This window comes from Elephas maximus, chromosome 20, assembly GCF_024166365.1.
Source record: "Elephas maximus indicus isolate mEleMax1 chromosome 20, mEleMax1 primary haplotype, whole genome shotgun sequence".
NCBI classification, from domain to species: domain Eukaryota; kingdom Metazoa; phylum Chordata; class Mammalia; order Proboscidea; family Elephantidae; genus Elephas; species Elephas maximus.
Genome location: NC_064838.1, coordinates 47,222,227 through 47,239,694, shown reverse-complemented (window position 1 = coordinate 47,239,694; position 17,468 = coordinate 47,222,227). Strand labels below are relative to the sequence as shown.

Below are 17,468 nucleotides of genomic sequence, written 5' to 3'. Positions count from 1 at the left end.
ACTTTCCCTGGAGCTGGAGCCCTGAATTCAGACTTCTATCTCCCTAGACTTTGAGAGAATAAACTTCTGTTTGTTAAAGCCATCCACTTGTGGTATTTCTGTTATAGCAGCACTAGATAACTAAGACAGTGATGAAAAACATTTGGAAATGGATAGTAATGATGGTTGCACAGTATGGTGAATGTAATTAATGTTACTGGATTATACACTTAAAAATGGCTAAAATGTCGAGTGTTTTGCTGTATATAATTCACCACTGTAAAATCTTGAAAAAGAGAGAGAGAAGAAACACAGAAGCAGAGATACAGAGATACAGAGGGAAGACTGGAGTGATGCCTCTGCAAGCCAAGAAACACCAAGGATTGCCGGTAGCCACCAGAAGCTAGGAAGAGGCAAGGAAGGATGTTCCTTTAGAGCTTTTAGAGAGAGCATGACCCTGCCAACACCCTGAATTGAGACAACTAGCCTTCAAAACCATAAGACAATAAGTTTCTGTTGTTTTAAGTCCCCCAGTTTGTGATACTTCATTACGGCTACCCAAGGAAACTAATACAAGGACATCTGTCTGTCTTATTTCTTACAACTGCATGTGAATTTACAATTACCTCAATAAAATTTTCCAATAAAAAAAATTGCAATGGTCCAACGTGTATTCTGGTTAGAGAAAATGAAAGTGGGCTGGGATCAACAAGTGTCTGTAGAAGACACAAGAGGAAGTACACGGTGACCCTTCTAGATTCATTGGCTTCTTGGATGAGAAAACAGCATGCTTATAGAGATAAACTACAGAAAATCCTTGAAAAACTGTATCAACAGAAGAAAAATGGCAAGAAAGCCTCAGTGGAGGCAGTGGACAGGTAATACACCTAAGAGAAAATCATGCCTGGTTTTGTAAGAACTGGTTGCTTTAAGAATAATATCCTATCTTAGTCATCTTTTTTTTTTAGTCATCTAGTGCTGCCATAACAGAAATACCACAAGTGGATGGCTTTAACAAAGAGAAGTTTATTCTCTCACAGTCAGGTAGGCTAGAAATTCGAATTTGGGGCGCTGGCCCCAGGAGAAGGCTTTCTGTCTCTGTCGACTTTGGAGGAAGGTCCTTGTCATCAGTCTTCCCTTGGTGGGCGGGGGTGGGGGGGTGGGAATCTCAGCGCAGAAGCCTCAGGCCATGGGAATTGGCCTCCACCCCCGCCCAACTGCCTGCACAGCTCTGAAATAGAGTAACGACTTAAATTGGGAAGTATATTTTTTCTTTAACTTCTAAATGCTTTCCTTTATGAAAATAAATCATGTTCACTATTTTTAAAATCCTACAAAGTGTAAAATTAGAAACAGCACTGCAATCCCAAATATAACTTTTTATTTTAATATTTCAATGTATATTAAAATAAAATGCATTTCCTCTTAGCCATGTTTCTGCGCCTAATTTTTAAAAACACACTCTGTTTGCTTAGCCATTACTATTTTGCGTCCTGCTTTTTTCACCTTCCATTGCATGAGGTTTCCCTCACAGTTTTACGTTTTTCAGTGACATTCTCAGTGGTCACGTTAAATCTCATGATAGGAACGTTCACTTTCCCTCGGGAATGTGCACCTTTGTGCAGAACGTTTACTCCACAAAACTTTTAAAAAATATATTCCAGAAGAGATTTTTTTTGGAACAATGTTAAAGACTAGGGACACACAACGGGCAGCGGATTGCTGTTATTTCCATAAGCCCTGGCCAACCAGGAGCCTTCTCGGCCTCCGTAGAGACGTGTTAACGTCACGCAGGCGGCGTTGCTGGTTCCCCCGGTGACGGTTGCCTGGGCAACGCGTGCTGGCGTCCGGAAGGGGTGATAGAGCCCCGACGGTCGTGGAACTGAGGAGTCGAGCAACCGCCGTAAGTGCCGCGGAGGGTAGCAGGGCCCAGGGCAGAGCCGGAGACGGGCTCTTGCAGCTGCCGGGGCCCCCGGTTGGCGTTGGAGCGCACACACGTTCTCCGGGGCGCGCTGCCTTTAGCAGGGCGCTCGCCGCGTGCCGGCCGATGAGCGAGGACGCCGCCCTTCTTTCTGTGAATCTTCACGCGCACTCGCTCCCTCCCCCCAACTCCAGAGGCAAACATTTTTCGCGCGGTACATGGGGTTTGCGAGGCGCTGAGGGTGGGTTGCCTGTCCAAAGTCACATAGGAAGTGGCAGAACTGGGGCTCGAACATAGATCTGCCTGTTCGGCGCTCTTTTCTGGTCTCTGGCATGGAGCCCACCTGCGGGAATTACTGGTGGCATCCATTCCCCCTTATTCCCCGCCTGAGGGCCAGTCCTCACAGCACTGGGGATTCGGAAGGGGGCTCCCCCTTAGGGCTGGTCCCCAACACAGCCAGGCATCCGCCTTCGCCATCTGAGTTTTCTAGAGCAGCCATAACAAAATACGACAAAGAGCGTGCCATTAAAAAACAGATATTTATTTTCTCACAGTTCTGGGGACTACAAGTCCGAATTCAGGAAGTCAGCAGGACTATGCTCTCTGTGAGCTCTAGGGGAGGGTCCTTCCTTGTCGCTGTCAGCTTGTGGTAGCCCCTGGTTTTCTTGGCGTTTTTTGGCTTTTAGATGAATTTTCACATGGTGTCTATCTCCCCTTCGTGTGACTCTAACTCCTTGTCTGTTCTCCCCTTTTATAAGACACACTCAGAAGGGATTAGGACCCATCCTACCCCAGGATGACCTCGTTAACTGATAATTTGCAAAGAAAAACCCTATTTTGCCAGATATGGTCACATTCACAGGTACACGAGTTAGGACTTTGACGTCACCTTTTTTGGGGGGGAGGAGTGGGGGCCACAATTCAGTCCACAACACCATCCCTGAATAGTTGCTGGAGCAGGCAGGTGGTGAGCCTTGTCCAACAGTGTACAAAGCACTGAGCTGGGCATCTCAGGCATGTCTCCCTCCACCTGGAAAACCCCAAGCTGTTGCTGGAAAGACTCTATGAGGACACAGTAAAAAAAACTGCAACAAAGAAAAATGGCAGGCTGTTGAGGGCAGGGCCTAGAGGGAAGAGGCCTCAGCCCTTCTTCACTGGCCTCTGTCCTCTCTGCCCACTTTTTGGGAGGATGCTCTCCCTTGCCTTACCCACAGGTCTCCTGGGTGGGTGCCACTCTCCCCACCCCACAGCTCGAAGTCCTTCGGGAGCCGAGAGTTCCTTCCATGAAGCCTTAGCCTTAATGTTTGAACCTCTCTGTGCCTCAGTTTCCACCATCTCAGCCAGAGCTGGTAAGAGGACCCAGGCCATGCCCCAGGGCACCTAATGTAGAAGGCACAGATATTAAGAGTGAATTTAGGAGATTATACCCTGCTAAGCAGTTGTTAGCGTTATTGTGGATAGCTGTTCACAGATAAAGCAGATAGTTACCAAGGACGGTTGGACTAAGGAAGGCCTGAATTCATTGATTGTTCCACAGATATTTACTGTGCATCTACTATGTGCCAGTCACTGCTACAGTTGCTGTAATACAGCTGTGAACAAAGTAGATAAGGACTGTGTACCTTCGGGTAGCTCACATACTAGTGTAAGAAGACAGATAAGAAATAGGTAAAATATACTGTCTATCAGATGGTGAAAGTTACTGGAGAGGAAAATTAATCCAGACAGGGGAGAGGAAATGCATAGGTGGGAGCTCACAGAGGGGCTGCAGTGTTAAATAAGGTAGTCATAAGAAGATAGCCTTTGAGTAAAGACCTGACCAAGGTCAGGGAAGGAGCTATGTGAAAATCTGAGGAAAAATGCTCCAGCAGAGGGAACAGCCATTGTGAGTTTGATGTGTTCTTGATAATGAAGAATAGGGTAGGAGAGGAACCATATTGTACTGCTGATTCATGTGTCCATCCTCATCTTTACCTGGTGTATCACCTCACCTTTATCTGCTCCTGGCCATTTCTCCTTCCCCACCCCCCACCCCCATTTCCCTCTTTCCTGCCACCTTCCCAGCCTTCTTCTCATTCTGCACCCTCTCTCCGCACTACTTTCTCCACACTCAAGGTGTCAGCCACTTGAGGCTCCAGCCCAGACCACCCTTCAGAGCCCCAGAGCCACCCAGCCAACTGCCTCCCAAGCATCTTTGTAGGGAAGACCCAAGGTGTCTCAAACCCAACAATCCAACACCAGGCTTACCTGCAGCCCAGGAAACTGCTCCTCTGCCTGAGCCCATCATTTTCCTAGTCACTCAAACCGAGACCCCTGGGGTCTCCCTAGATGTTCCCCTCTTCTCCTGTGCACACCTGCCTCTAGTCCCATCCATTTGATGCCAATTCCTATTCCCCCTCTACATCCCACGGCCACAGCTTGATTAAGACAGTATCCTTCTGGTAACATCCTCCCAAAGGAGCCTTGGTGGCACAATGGTTAACCACTCGGCTACTAACCAAAAGGTCACCAGTTTGAACCTACCAGCTGCTCCATGGGATAAAAGACCTAGCAATCTGCTCCTGTAAAGATTACAGCCTGGAAAACCTTATGAGGCAGTTCTACTCTGACATACAGGGTCACTATAAGTCAGAATTGACTCAGCAGCACACAACAACATCCTCCCCACTAGACCTCTTGCATCTGGCTTTACAAAATGTAAGTATGATCCTGTCTGCCCACTCTGATCATCCGCAGGGCTCTCAGGATAAAGCCCTTAGCTGGGGCTGACAAGACCCAAATTCCAGCCCCTCCCCAAATCTCTACCCAGTCTTCCCGCCATCCTGAACCTTTATCAGTTCCCCGTATTGAACACATTTTCTCTGCAAATGCTCTTCTTCTGATCAGCCCAGCTTGACCAAGGCAAGGTCATGGAAGCTTCATAGACAACATCCACAATCCCTGAGGGACAGAATTACTGGACTGAGGGCTGGGGACTATGGTCTCAGGGGATATCTAGTTCAACCTGCATAACATAGTTTATAAACAAAATGTTCTACATTCTACTTTGGTGAGTAGCATCTGGGGTCTTAAAAGCTTGTGAGTGGCCATCTAAGATACTCCACTGGTCCCAACCCTTTGGAGCAAGGGAGAATGAAGACTACCAAAGACACAAGGGAAAGATTAATCCAAAGGACTAATGGACCACAACTACCATAGCCTCTACCAGACTGAGTCCAGCACAACTAGATGTACCTGGCTACCACCACTGACTGCTCTGATGGGGATCACGATAGAAGGTCCCAGACAGAGCTGGAGAAAAATGTAGAACAAAATTCAGACTCACAGAAGACCAGATTTACTGGTCTGACAGAGACTAGAGGAACCCTGAGAGTATGGCCCCCGTAGACCCTTTTAACTCAATACTAAAGTCACTCCTGAGGTTCACCCTTCAACCAAAGATTGGACAGGCCCATAAAACAAACGATGATGCATGTAGCTCAGCCAGTTAAAAAAAAACAGCCAGTTATATGAGACTAAATGGGCATACCAGCCCAGGGGCAAGGATGAGAAGGCAGGAGGAGGCAGGAAAGCTGGACAAATGGAAATGGGGAACCCAAGGTCGAGAGGGGGAGGGCGTTGACACATCACAGGGTTGGTGACCAGTGTCAGAGAACAATATGTGTATTGATTATTTAATGAGAAACTTAATTGTTCTGTAAACCTTTATCTAAAGCTCAATTAAAAAAAAAAAATCTCTTCCCCTGGCTGGAGTGCCCTCAGCCCCCTCTCAGGAACCCTCCCTTCCTTCACCCAGCCTAATTCCTTCAGTATTCAGCCTCAGGCTGCCTCAGGTACCTGTGCTCTCTTCTGCAGCTCTTTCCCCTGCCAGCCTCTCACAGCACTTAATCCCTCATTTTCAACCCCAAGTGCACAGTAGACTCACCTAGGAAGCTTGAAAGATAGGCAAGTGCCCAGGCCACAGGCCACACCAGTTAAATCTCTGCACACTGCACAGCACATGCTAACACTCGGGGGGCTGAGTTGGACCATAGGTGTCTTGCCTGTGAAGGCATGACTCTGTCTCCCAGAGGCTTGACTGGGCTAAGGACACAACATTTCATATGATAAAATGTAGTAGGAGCTAAACTGAGTGTTTGTGTGCCAGGCACTGCGTTACCCACTTTTCATGCATTATCTTATTTAATCCTCACAGCCACTCCATGAAGTACATAGTGGTTATCATCCTATTTTACAGATGAAGGGAACTGAAGCACAAAGAGATTAATTAGCCCAGGACACAGTATATGTCCAAGAAATGTCGGCTTCTTAGTGAGCCAAGTGCAAGTTGGAAGTGGAAAAGGGCAAAGGCTTTACAAGTTACTGTGTTCATTCATTCATTCATTCACTTATTCATTCTTCATGTCATTCTTGAACACCTGCTATATTCATTCAATGACAATTAATTGTACAAATACTAACTGAAGGGCTATTCTGGGCAAGACGCTGAGGATTAAAAGATGATTAAGACCCTTGCCCATAAGAGCCCTTTTTGTAAAGGGAAGGAATATAAATAAAATCATAGATAATTATAATAAAGTGAAGTAAGTTTAGTGATCAAGGGAAGCCAGGGGATTCTGGGAGTCTATAGAGTGCCCAGAGGGGAATCCTAAAGGCAGAATGGGAGTTAGTAGGGAGGAGAAGGACTGAGGTAGGGAAGCCTGGGGAGAAAGGCATCCCAGGCAGGAGGAGTAGCCGGGGTAAGTGTTCTGAGATGCCTGCAGGCTTGATCCTTAACAGGGGTCACAAACCCAGAGCCTGCAGGACCGGGTGGGGATGGAAGTGGATGAGTCCAGCAGGTGTAAGAGGAAGAAGAATGTTTACGCGCGATGGTAACGGGCAGCTGGCATGCTGGCTACAGCACCTGGCAGTGGTGGGGACAGTGGTTGAGTGGAACGAACATACCCTGCCCAGGGAGGACTTCCTCTGCCCAGCAGCTGCTCACCGTGTGGTGCTATAGGTCCAGCATTGCCAGATCTGCCAACTTTTAGAAAAGAAGCTGGAGATCTGGATTTAATTGAAATCTACAGATCTTTGCATATTTGCAACAGATTCAAACCTTAACAAAGCATCCCGTGAGCCTCAAACAAAAAAGTCTTCGGAATGGATGTGCAGCCCTTAGGCCAGCAGGAGCACCCTCCATGGGTCCTGGCAAGGTCACACAGAAGCAGGGACCGCTTCGATCTGGTTTTAGACAGGTCCCCAGATGGTTGTGTTCAGTATGGATTAGAGGAACAAAGATGAGACCCAGGGAGCTGGGGTGGGAAGCAAATACCCAGAGAAATGAAAAGGCAGTGGGGGGATACTGGGGTGAACCCAGTGTCACCCTGAGATCCAGAGTGAGGAGATGAGGCACAGAGGAGGTGGCCTTGTGATACTAGGCAGTGGGCGCGGAGGCGAGACGCAGCCGCGTTGTGGGACGTGGACACTGTGGGCCCAGCAGCCAGGGAAGGACTTCTGCTGGTGGGTCACAGCATCGTTGTGGGGGGCAAGAAGGGTCTGCATGTGGGCAAGGAAGAGGAGGAAGGGAGTCCTCAAGAGAGACCAACAGGAAGGGAAAAAATAATAACAGATTTTGTTTCTAGCAATTTACAGTCGGCAAAGCGTTTTCACACCCTCTTTGCATTTGCCCCTCACGGCACTCTGTAGCCTCCATATCATCGTCTTCTCTGTTTACTGAAGATGGGACTGAGGCCCAGAGAGGCTCACCCAGCCAGGAGAGAACCAAGTCCACCCTTGGCCCCAGGTGCTCTCTCAGCTCAGGTTGGGCTACTTGAATGGCAGCCTGGACCAGCCACATCTACCACCTGACCCTACTCTGACCAATGACACTAGCATCCCTGGGCACAGGACCCAGGCATAGCGCCCTAAAAGCCCCCCAGGTGATTCCAGCGCACAGCAAGGGTGAAAACCATTGTTTAACATGATGCTCACAGCCTCCAGGTTGCTTTCCTGACTCACTGGTGACCCAGCATGGTTATAAATAGCTCCTCCTTTCAATTCTACTCTGTCCGTAGAGTCGGAATCAACTTGACTGCAGTGGGTTTGGTTCCACTCTCCAGGGTGACCCAGTTTGGGCAATGAAGTATATGGTCATCCCTTCTTATAATCTACAGGGTGTCCAAAAAGCTGGGAAACATAGGATAATCTTTTTTAGGTGAAATTCACAGAACAGAAAATTAACCATTTCCAAGTGAAGAACTCAGTGGCTTTCAGTGCATTCGCAGTGTTGTGCAGCTGTTACCAGGGTAAGGTTCTTGCCTCTCACTGGTCGAGAATGAGCAAGTAAGGCGCGTAGAGTTTTCCACACGAGCAAAGCCCTGTTGAAGAGGCTTGCGAGCAGGGATGAGGAGGGCCTACAGCAATGCTTACCCTCGTCTCACAGAGCAAAAGATGGGCCTGAGTTTTTAAAAGTTCTTGGGCAGGTGGGGGCGGGGGGGCAGGGGTAGTAAGATCCATGTTTATTCATAGACACAGGCGGGGATATGTTAACTATGGTGCATATGCAGCAGCTTTCCAAGATGGCTCCTGCCCTGGAGGCCTCTGGGATTCGTAGCAGGACTTATTATGGGGTGTTACGCCTGGGCAGCCTCTTGCTCCCCAGGTTCGATTCCCCGGCTGGGGCTGCAGGCCTTCACTGCCCCTGGTGGAAGGTCACACAGCTGTCACAGGTGGATGTTCTGCGCATGTCTCTGGAGCTGGTTTTCTCCAGCTTCTTCTGAAAGGCAACTTTAAAGAAGTTTGCGGGCTATTTTTAGATACCCTGCCCCATTGTTCTGGGCAGTGGCTTTGTTTCTGTGCCCTGGCCCATTTCTTGTTACTTTGTTTGCAGATTTGGGGGCCCCTCTGTTCCCTGTCTCACTAGGTCTCTAGCGTTCCACACCCAACCCCCTATTACCTCCCTGATAAAAAAAAAAAAAAAAATAGTCTATTTCTCTTTTACTTGCTTCTCCTCTAACCACACCAGGCTCTTTCCTATTCCTCAAACGGGCACCCTCCGATCTCAGGGACTTTGCTCCCTGTCCTAAAACCACCACCTCTGTCTACACTCAAATGTTTTCATCACCCCACAGGAAACTCCATAGCCATTTAGTGGTTGCTCCCCATTTCCCCTTTCTCCAGCCCCTGGCAACCACCAATCTATATTCTGTCTCTCAGGATTTTACCTATCCTGAATATTTCATATAAATGAAATCATACAGTATGGGATCGTTTGTATCTGGGTGTTTTAACTCAGCATCATGTTTTCGAGGTTCATCCACAGTGTAGCTTGGAATCAGTACTTCATTCTTGTTTATGGTTGTATGATGTCCCATTGTATGTACACACCACAATTTGTTTATTCATTTACCCACTGATGGACCTGGGGATTGTTTCCATGTTTTGGTCATTGTGAATAGCGCTGCTGTGAACATTTATGTAAATGTATTTGTTCGAGTACCAGTTTTTCATTTCTTTTGGGTATATAGGTACCAGCAGAGTTGCTGGGTCATATTATAATTCTATGTCTATCTTTTTGAGGAACTGCCAAATGGTCATCCACTGTGGCCGACCCATTTTATGTATCTACTAGCCATGGACAAGGGTACCAATTTCTCTACATCCTCACCGACACTTGCTTTATTTCTTGTGTCCCTGATGATAGCCATCCTAGTGGGTGTGAAGAACTCTGACGGTTCCATAAGAATGAGACAAACACAATTTTTAAATAGGCAATAAACGTGAACAGACACTTCACAAAAAAAGATGTACAAATGACCAATAAGCACATGAAAAGATGCTCAACATAATGAGTCATCAAGGAAATGCAAATTAAAACCACAATGAGATACTGTTACTTAGCCACCAGAACCAAAACCAAACCCACTGCCGCTGAGTCTATATAGGACCCTATATAGGATGCCATAGGATAGGGTAGGACTGCCCCACAGGGTTTCCAAGGGTGTAATCTTTATGGAAGCCTACTACCACATCTTTCTCCCATGGGGCCACTGTTTTTGAACTGCCAACTCTTTGGTTAGCAGCTGTGCACTTAACTACTGTGCCACCAGGGCTCCTTCATACCCATAAGAATGGCTAAAATTTAGGCTGACCATACCAAGAGTTAGCAAGGATGTAGAGCAACTGGAACATTCGTGAATCGCGTGTCCAATGAATTGCGTGTAGGAATGTTAAATGGTACAGCCACTCTGAAAACAATTTTGTTGTTGTTGGGCATTGAGTGGATTCTGACTCATGGTGACGCCATGTGACAGTAGAATTGTCCCATAGGGTTTCCTAGGCTGCCATGTTTATGGGAGCCTGTCTTAGTCCTCCAGTGTTGCTATAACAGAAATACCACAAGTGGATGGCTTTAACAAAGAGAAGTTTATTCTTTCACAGCCCAGTAGGCTAGAAGTTCTAATTCTGGGCGCCGGCTCCAGGGAAGGGCTTTCTCTCTTTTGGCTCTGGAGGAGGGTCCTTGTCATCAGTCTTCCCTTGGTCTGGGAGCATCTCAGTGCAGGAACCTCGTGTTCAAAGGATGTTCTCTGCTCCTGGCGCTGCTTTCTTGGTGGTATGAGGTCCCCATGTCTCTCTGCTCGCTTCTGTTTTTTTAATATCTCAAAAGAGATTGGCTTAGGACACTATCTAATGTTGTAGACATCATCAGTATGACTGCTGCTAATCCATCTTATTACATCGTAGTGATAGGATTAACAACATATAGGAAAATCACAGAAAATGATGGACAATCCGATAAAATTGTGGACAGTCACACAATACTAATCATGGCCCAGCTAAGTTGAAAGATGTTTGGGGGGGACACAATTGAATCCATGACAGAACCAATTGCCTAGTTACATGAAATTCTAAAAAAGTCAAAACTACAGTGACTGAAAGTAGATCAGAGGTTGCCTGGGATTTGGTTGGCAGGAAAATTGACTGTAAAGGGATAAAAAGGAACTTTTGGGGGTTGTGGAAGTGTTCTATATCATGATGGTGGTAGTAGTTCACACAGGCATATGCATTTGCCAAAACTCATTTGTACACATAAAATCGGTGTATTTTATTGTATGTAAGTTATATTTTCAATACAGATGGTTAAAAAGAAAATAGACAAAACCTATCTTCAATGGTGGAGGTCAGAATAATGGTTACTTTGGAGGACAGTTAACTGGAGGGGGCAAAAGGTAGCCTGCTCAGAGACTAGTGCTGCCCTATACCTTAATCTGGGTGGTCACCACAGGGCTGTCTACCTATGTAAAAATTCATTGAGCTGTACACTCAGCATTTATGCACTTTATGTAAATTATACCTCAGCTTAAAAAGGAAAAAAAATCAATGATGCCTGGGCCCCATTCCTAGAAATTGAGATTTAATTGGTCTGGCGATGGGCCCAGGCATTCTTACTTTTTAGGAGCTCCTAGGCAATTCTGGTGTTCAGCCAGGGTGAGAGCCACTGTAAGGGATAGGAAAGAGTCAAATGTTGAGGCTGAATGATGGGAGTTTTTCTGATGCCACTTGCAGTCTGGTGGCACGTTCAGGGCTGGGGGAGAATGCTCAGTTCAGCTTTGGCTTTCAAGGGATTGGAGGTGAAGGTGGGGCTTCTGAGCTTCCACATGGACATGCATACGAAGTTAAGCAGGAAACCTCAGGGTTGGGGTCTTTAGACAGGGCTGGATATGTGCTTGGAAGCCCTCATGATGTAGTGGTTAAAAGCTGCGGCTGCTAACCAAAAGGTCGGCAGTTTGAATCTGCCAGGCACTCCTTGGAAACTCTATGGGGCAGTTCTACTCTGTTCTATTATAGGGTCGCTATGAGTCGGAATCGACTCGACGGCAGTGGGTTTGTTTTTGTTTTTTTTTTTTTTTGGTTTGGATATGCGCTGAGCACTCCTGGGAAATGGGTACTTTGTGGAATTTGCATGAGCTCAAGCTGCCTTTTTGACTCCTAGGGCAAGATGGCAGCAGATACAGGCTCACAGGACACCTTGCGGCTCCAGTTCAAGATGCTGCAGGAGATGCAGCAGAAAAGGCTACAGAAGCAGATGGAGAAAAGAAAGGAGAAAGAACTGAGTCTCCAAAGCAAAGACAATGACCAAGAAGAGCTACTAGAGATCTCTGACAAATTCAGTCTCCTCCACACAGGGGAGCAACACTCAAAAGACAGCTTTGAGAAGAGGTAAAATTTGAACTCTCCCTGGGGCACTGCAGTAAGGTGGGGAAAGGGAGGGAGAGATGATTGCTGACTTCCTTCAGCAATTGGGTTAACTAGATGTGTGTTTATATGTTGAGACATAGAGCTTGTTATTGAAGACTCATATCCAATGGAATGTCACATAATTTGATGTGAAATGTATTTATAAACCATTTAGAGTCAAACAGAAAATTTGAAACTCATTAAGGTATTATTCATTCACTTGAATTTCTTTTGCAGTCTCTCTCATGAAAACTGTACTTGAGTTTCTGAGGAGCTGGTTGGCTGACTCTGCTGACTCATTGTGACCATTGCTCCAAATCTCATCTGGGATCATTCTCCCATGCCAATGTCCCTTTCCTGACACATAACACATAACACGTAAACACATCCTGTCCTAAAGAAGCTCTTGGTAAATTCCTTGCTTTTTTACAGTTGGTGAAAAGTTTGAGGGAGTCCAGAATTTTCTCTGTTTGCTCTAAATTTGACAATGTTACACAGATGCATATGGATTTCTACTGGTTATTAGAAGCAGGAATCTGTTTTGATACAAAATTCCCTAAAGTCAAAAGTTAACTGACCCTTTTTTTTTTTTTTTTTGCTTCTAGTTTCACCCAGATTCTACTTTCTCCATCTTTAAATTCTGCTTTTTATGGTGCGAAATGGGACTAGTACTAGTAGTAGTAGTAGCATCAGAACCTGTCTAACTTCAGGGGGGATAATGCAAATCAAGATCAGCCCAATGCTGACCCCTATGAGGTGGAGGTCAGACCTACCTCCACCCTGCAACCTTTTTACCAATTCTAATACTAGCTGTCCCCACAGCACTTTCTACTTCTCTTCTGTGTTTGATATTTCATTGCAACGGCCACACAAAACTCACAGACCATACTTACAGTTAAGTGCTTTATTAAAGAAGTAACAGGGTACAAGTCCGGATCAGGATTAGGAAGCATGTTGGCTAAGTCTCCCTTCAGTGCAGGGCAGCTCTCTCAGCTCCTCTCAGCTGTGCAGGCCTCCTCTCAGTCCCCTGAGTAAAGGCCTGCTCTCAGCTCCCTCAGGACAGGCTTCTCTTGGCCCTGCTGTCTGGTATAGCTGTCTTCAGTATTACAGCTCTTGACCCATGTTACAGCTCTTTTAGGAAGTTCCTCACCTCCTCTCTCAGCTTCTCTCTTCCTTCTGCTTCTCTTCCTGCTTCTTTCTGTCTGAAAAACCTGTGGGGTTGGCTGTTTACATACACAACTCAGTTTCAAGGCATGGACTTGGGCCGCGAGCTGACTAATCCTGTCTCAGTAGGCTATAGACTCTTCATTTGCATAGTCTACTGACCAGTCCCTGCAAGGTGCACACCAATCACAGGGCAGCCTACAGCCCAGGACCAGGCAAAAAGTATCAAATCACAAATTGTTCGCAGTTTATCCAGGAAATGTCAATCAACCTGGACAAAAGTAACAAACCCTCTAGGATAGAAAACTAGGGCAAAGGTAAATCCTCAAGGATTAGGGGAAAAAAATCTCTCAAGCTGTTTTTTCAAAGACCAAGGCAGAAGGTACACAAAGGAAGCTATTTCACCACGTATGGTTTCCCAATTTTTTTTTAATATTCTAATAAAAAAAAAAAAGTTAATTGGGAAAGAAATAAAGATTTCTCGATAATTGAAAAATTCATTTTGCCTCCTAATCACTAGCTCTAAATTAACCCCAGACCCATTTCCAAATGATCTTTCTCCAAATCGGGGAAATGAATTGGTGGAGACTCAAGCCATTGCTAGGATAATAGTAATAGTAGTAATAATTACTATCACCTTGGGCCTATGGAGCCATGGTGGTGCAGTGGTTAAGCATTTGGCTGCTAACCAAAAGGTCAGCAGTTTGAATCCAGCAGCCTCTCCTTGGAAACCCCATGGGGCAGTTCTATGCTGTCTTATAGCATCACTATGAATTGGAATCGACTCAACAGCAACTTGGGTTTGGTTTGGGCCTATAATTTCTATCACTTATTTACTTCTTGTGCAACTGTCTCTATGGGGTCCTATGCTGTGTGTAACGATAAAAAAACGATAGAAGCGTTTAAAAGTTCTGGAAAGAGCCTTGCAGAACAATTTGTAACACACAAAACCAACCACCTGTTCTGATTTCCCCTTGGGTTTACCTGCGATCTAGAGGCTTCGCCTCAATTTAAGGCTTAGAAAATTCCTATTTGGTCTTTTAATACATACGTTTAAGACTGAATTTCCTTCTAAGTACTGCTTTAGCAACATCCCTCCAGTTTTGCTATATATTGCTTCTGCTGTCATGCAGTTGTAAGTACCTCATGATATACATTACTCTTTCTTCTTAACCCATAAGTAATTTAGAAGTGTGTGTGTGTGTGTGTGTGTGTGTGTGTGTTTTTAGTTCCAAACGTATGGTAGGTTTGGGGGTTTATTTATTTATTTTTGCTTTTAGTATTGATTTATAATTTTAATCAATTGCCATTAGAGAAAATGGTCCGTGTGATGTTTGCTGTTTGGAATTTGCCCAGACTGCCTTTGTAGCCTAAAATGTAATACGTTTTTATACATATTCCCTAGTTGCTTGAAAGGAGTATGAATTCTCTCAGCGGAGGGTTTTATATAGCTCTCTGATGAATGCAGCTGGTAAACAATGTTATTCAAACCCTCTTTCTCCTTTCTGTGTGTGGGTGTGCGCGCGCGTGCGCACGTGCACACAGGTGTACGCTCTTAATCACTCAGTTCTGAGAATGATGTGTTAAAATCTGCTCATTGACGTTAATTTCTCCTTCCTGTTTTGTACAGACCCATTCTTGTCCCCACCTAGTGTCCAATCCAGGCACAACAACCCTGGGCAGTAGAGGCCGGACCCCTGCCCGTGGGACCCTGTGAAGGGGCAGTTAACTCTGCCTTTGCCTTGTAGGGTGCTCGAAGATGAGATTGCACAGCTTCGAGATCAGCTCAGAGAAACAGCAGATGAGAATGGAAGATTGCATAAGCTGCTGAAAGAACGGGACTTTGAAATCAAACACCTCAAAAAGAAAATAGAAGAGGACAGATTTGCCTTCACAGGTAGTTATGACGGCCTGACCCATTTCCCTGCCCAAGAGTCCACGTGGCAGACGGACAGCAAATTCCAGAGGGCAGGTGCCCCAGAGTGAGTGCCAAGGGCCAGTTGTGATCAGGTTTGTCCAGATAGGTCCTGACAACAAGGGAGGGGTAGAAGGAGACAGAAGGCCCAGGGAGGCCCCCACACCAGGGAATGGGAGTGCAAGGAACCTCAGGGCAGCAGGCAAGCATCCAGGCAATGCTGGGGACCCAGCAGGGACCCATGACAAGGGTTCTCTGAGATGCTCACAACATGTTGGGTGGGCCAGCAGGATCCATTTCACCTTGGTGCTTGGCTCAGGCATTGTGTCATAAGGGTAAAGCCCCAGTAGAAGTGGACATTTACTCTACAGCACCTGCTGTTGTTGCTTCAGAGGGATGGACAGGGAGGTTGGCTGTTGCAGGAGGACTTCCTAGGCCCCAGCCACTCTCAGCAGGGTCTAGGCTGGACCTTGACCTTGTAAGTCTGGGCTGGACCTTGGTTCTTTCAGTGGGGACCTTGGCTTTATGGGCCTGAGATTGCCTTGGCCCTGCACACTGTACTAGATGTTGGCTCTGTGGCTATGTGCCAGACCTATGGTGTCTGGTGGTAACCTTGGCCCTGATTGGGCTCTTCTCTTTGTACTGTTGACCAGAACCAGAACCTCTGCTGAATTTGCATTTCTGTGACTGCTAAAGTAAACGATTTTCCCAGTGATCTTATAATGTCTATTTTTGCCCCACATCCCCTATTAAAGGAGCAAGAGAGCCAAGTGTGCCATCTCTGTGCTAAATAATGCCTGCCTCCCTCTAGATACCCCAGGACTCTAGACCATTCTGAGCCCCTTCTTTTAATACGTACTTATCCTCATCAGCAGACACGAGGGTGCCAAGGGCAGCCATTCCTTGTCACTCAGCTTGCTGCCTAGCAGCCTCAAGTCTGGACTGAGTTGATTTGAAAAGTGTCAGTGCTTTTGTTTTGCTATCCACCAGTTGTTACCCTTAGTCTTGTTCTGAGATGAATCAAGGTCATGTTGAAAAGTAAGTCTGAAAAAGGGAAACTACAGATGGGAAGAAAAATTTGGCTACAACATATCTGACAAAGATCTAATCTCGAAAATCTGTCAAATACTTCAACATCTCAACAACAAAAAGACAAATAACCCAATTGAAAAATAGGCGAAGGGTATAAACAGACACTTCACAAAGAAGACATTCAGGTAGCTAACAGACACATGAGGAAATGCTTGCGATTGTTATCCATTAGGGAAATGCATATCAAAACTACAATGAGATACCATGTTACCCCGACATGACTGGCGCTATTCAAAAAAATAGAAAATAACACATATTGGAAAGGTTGTGGGGTGATTGGAACTCTTATGCACTGCTGGTGGAAATATAAAATGGTACAACCACTATGGAGAATGATATGGCACCTCCTTAAAAAGCTAGAAACAGGAATACCGTATGATCCAGCAATCCCACTCCTAGTAACATATCCTAGGGAAATAAGAGCCGTCACACGCATAGATATATGCACGCCCATGTTAATTGCAACATTAGCCACAATGGTAAAAAGAAGGAAACAACCTAAGTGTCTATCAACAGATGAATGGATAAACAAATTATGGTACATACACAAAATGGAATATATGCAACAATAAAGAACAATGATGAATCTGGGAAACATCTCCCAAATGGATGAATCTGGAGGGCATTATGCTGAGTGAAATAAGTCAATCACAAAAGGGCAAAGACTGTATGAGACCACTATTATAAAAAACCAAGGGAAGGTTTACAAGCAGAAAAAAAAAACTTTCATGGTTACGAGGGAGTGGAGGGGTGACGAGGGGAAATCACTAAGTAGATAGTAGACCAGTGTCAACTTTGGTGAAGGGGAAGACAACACACAATATAAGGAAAGTTAGCACAACTTGACCAAGGCAAAGTCATAGAAGCTTCCTAGACACATCCAAACACCTTGAGGGACTGAGTTCCTGGGGCTGAGGGCTTGAGATGGTCTTAGGGGACATCTAGGTCAATTGGCGTAACATAGTCCAGAAGGAAGATATTCTACGTCCTACTTTGGGGAGTAGTGTCTGAGATCTTAAAATCTTGTGAGTGACCATCTAAGATGCGTCTGTTGGTCCCATCTCATCTGGAGCAAAGGAGAATGAAGAAAACCAAAGACACAAAGAAAATATTAATCCAGAGGACTAATGGACCACATGAATCACAGCCTTCCCTGGCCTAAGCCCAGAAGAACTAGGT

At 45.8% G+C, this 17,468-nt stretch overlaps 1 protein-coding gene across 7 annotated transcripts in view; it reads left to right on the top strand.

Annotated features, from left to right (window-relative positions):
- Nucleotides 1–1,818: 1,818 nt before the first annotated feature.
- The window catches only part of CCDC13 (coiled-coil domain containing 13), a 56,941-nt gene continuing 41,291 nt past the window's right edge, over nucleotides 1,819–17,468 (top strand). For all 7 annotated transcript variants that reach the window (XR_007514505.1, XR_007514506.1, XM_049863460.1 and 4 more), the window contains exons 1-3: nucleotides 1,819–1,882; nucleotides 11,874–12,100; nucleotides 15,031–15,179. Coding sequence is in view for 5 of the 7 variants with exons in the window: in XM_049863460.1 (XP_049719417.1) it covers nucleotides 11,880–12,100; nucleotides 15,031–15,179 (370 nt within the window). In the remaining 2 variants the exon portion in view is untranslated. The remainder of the gene's footprint in view (nucleotides 1,883–11,873; nucleotides 12,101–15,030; nucleotides 15,180–17,468) is intronic.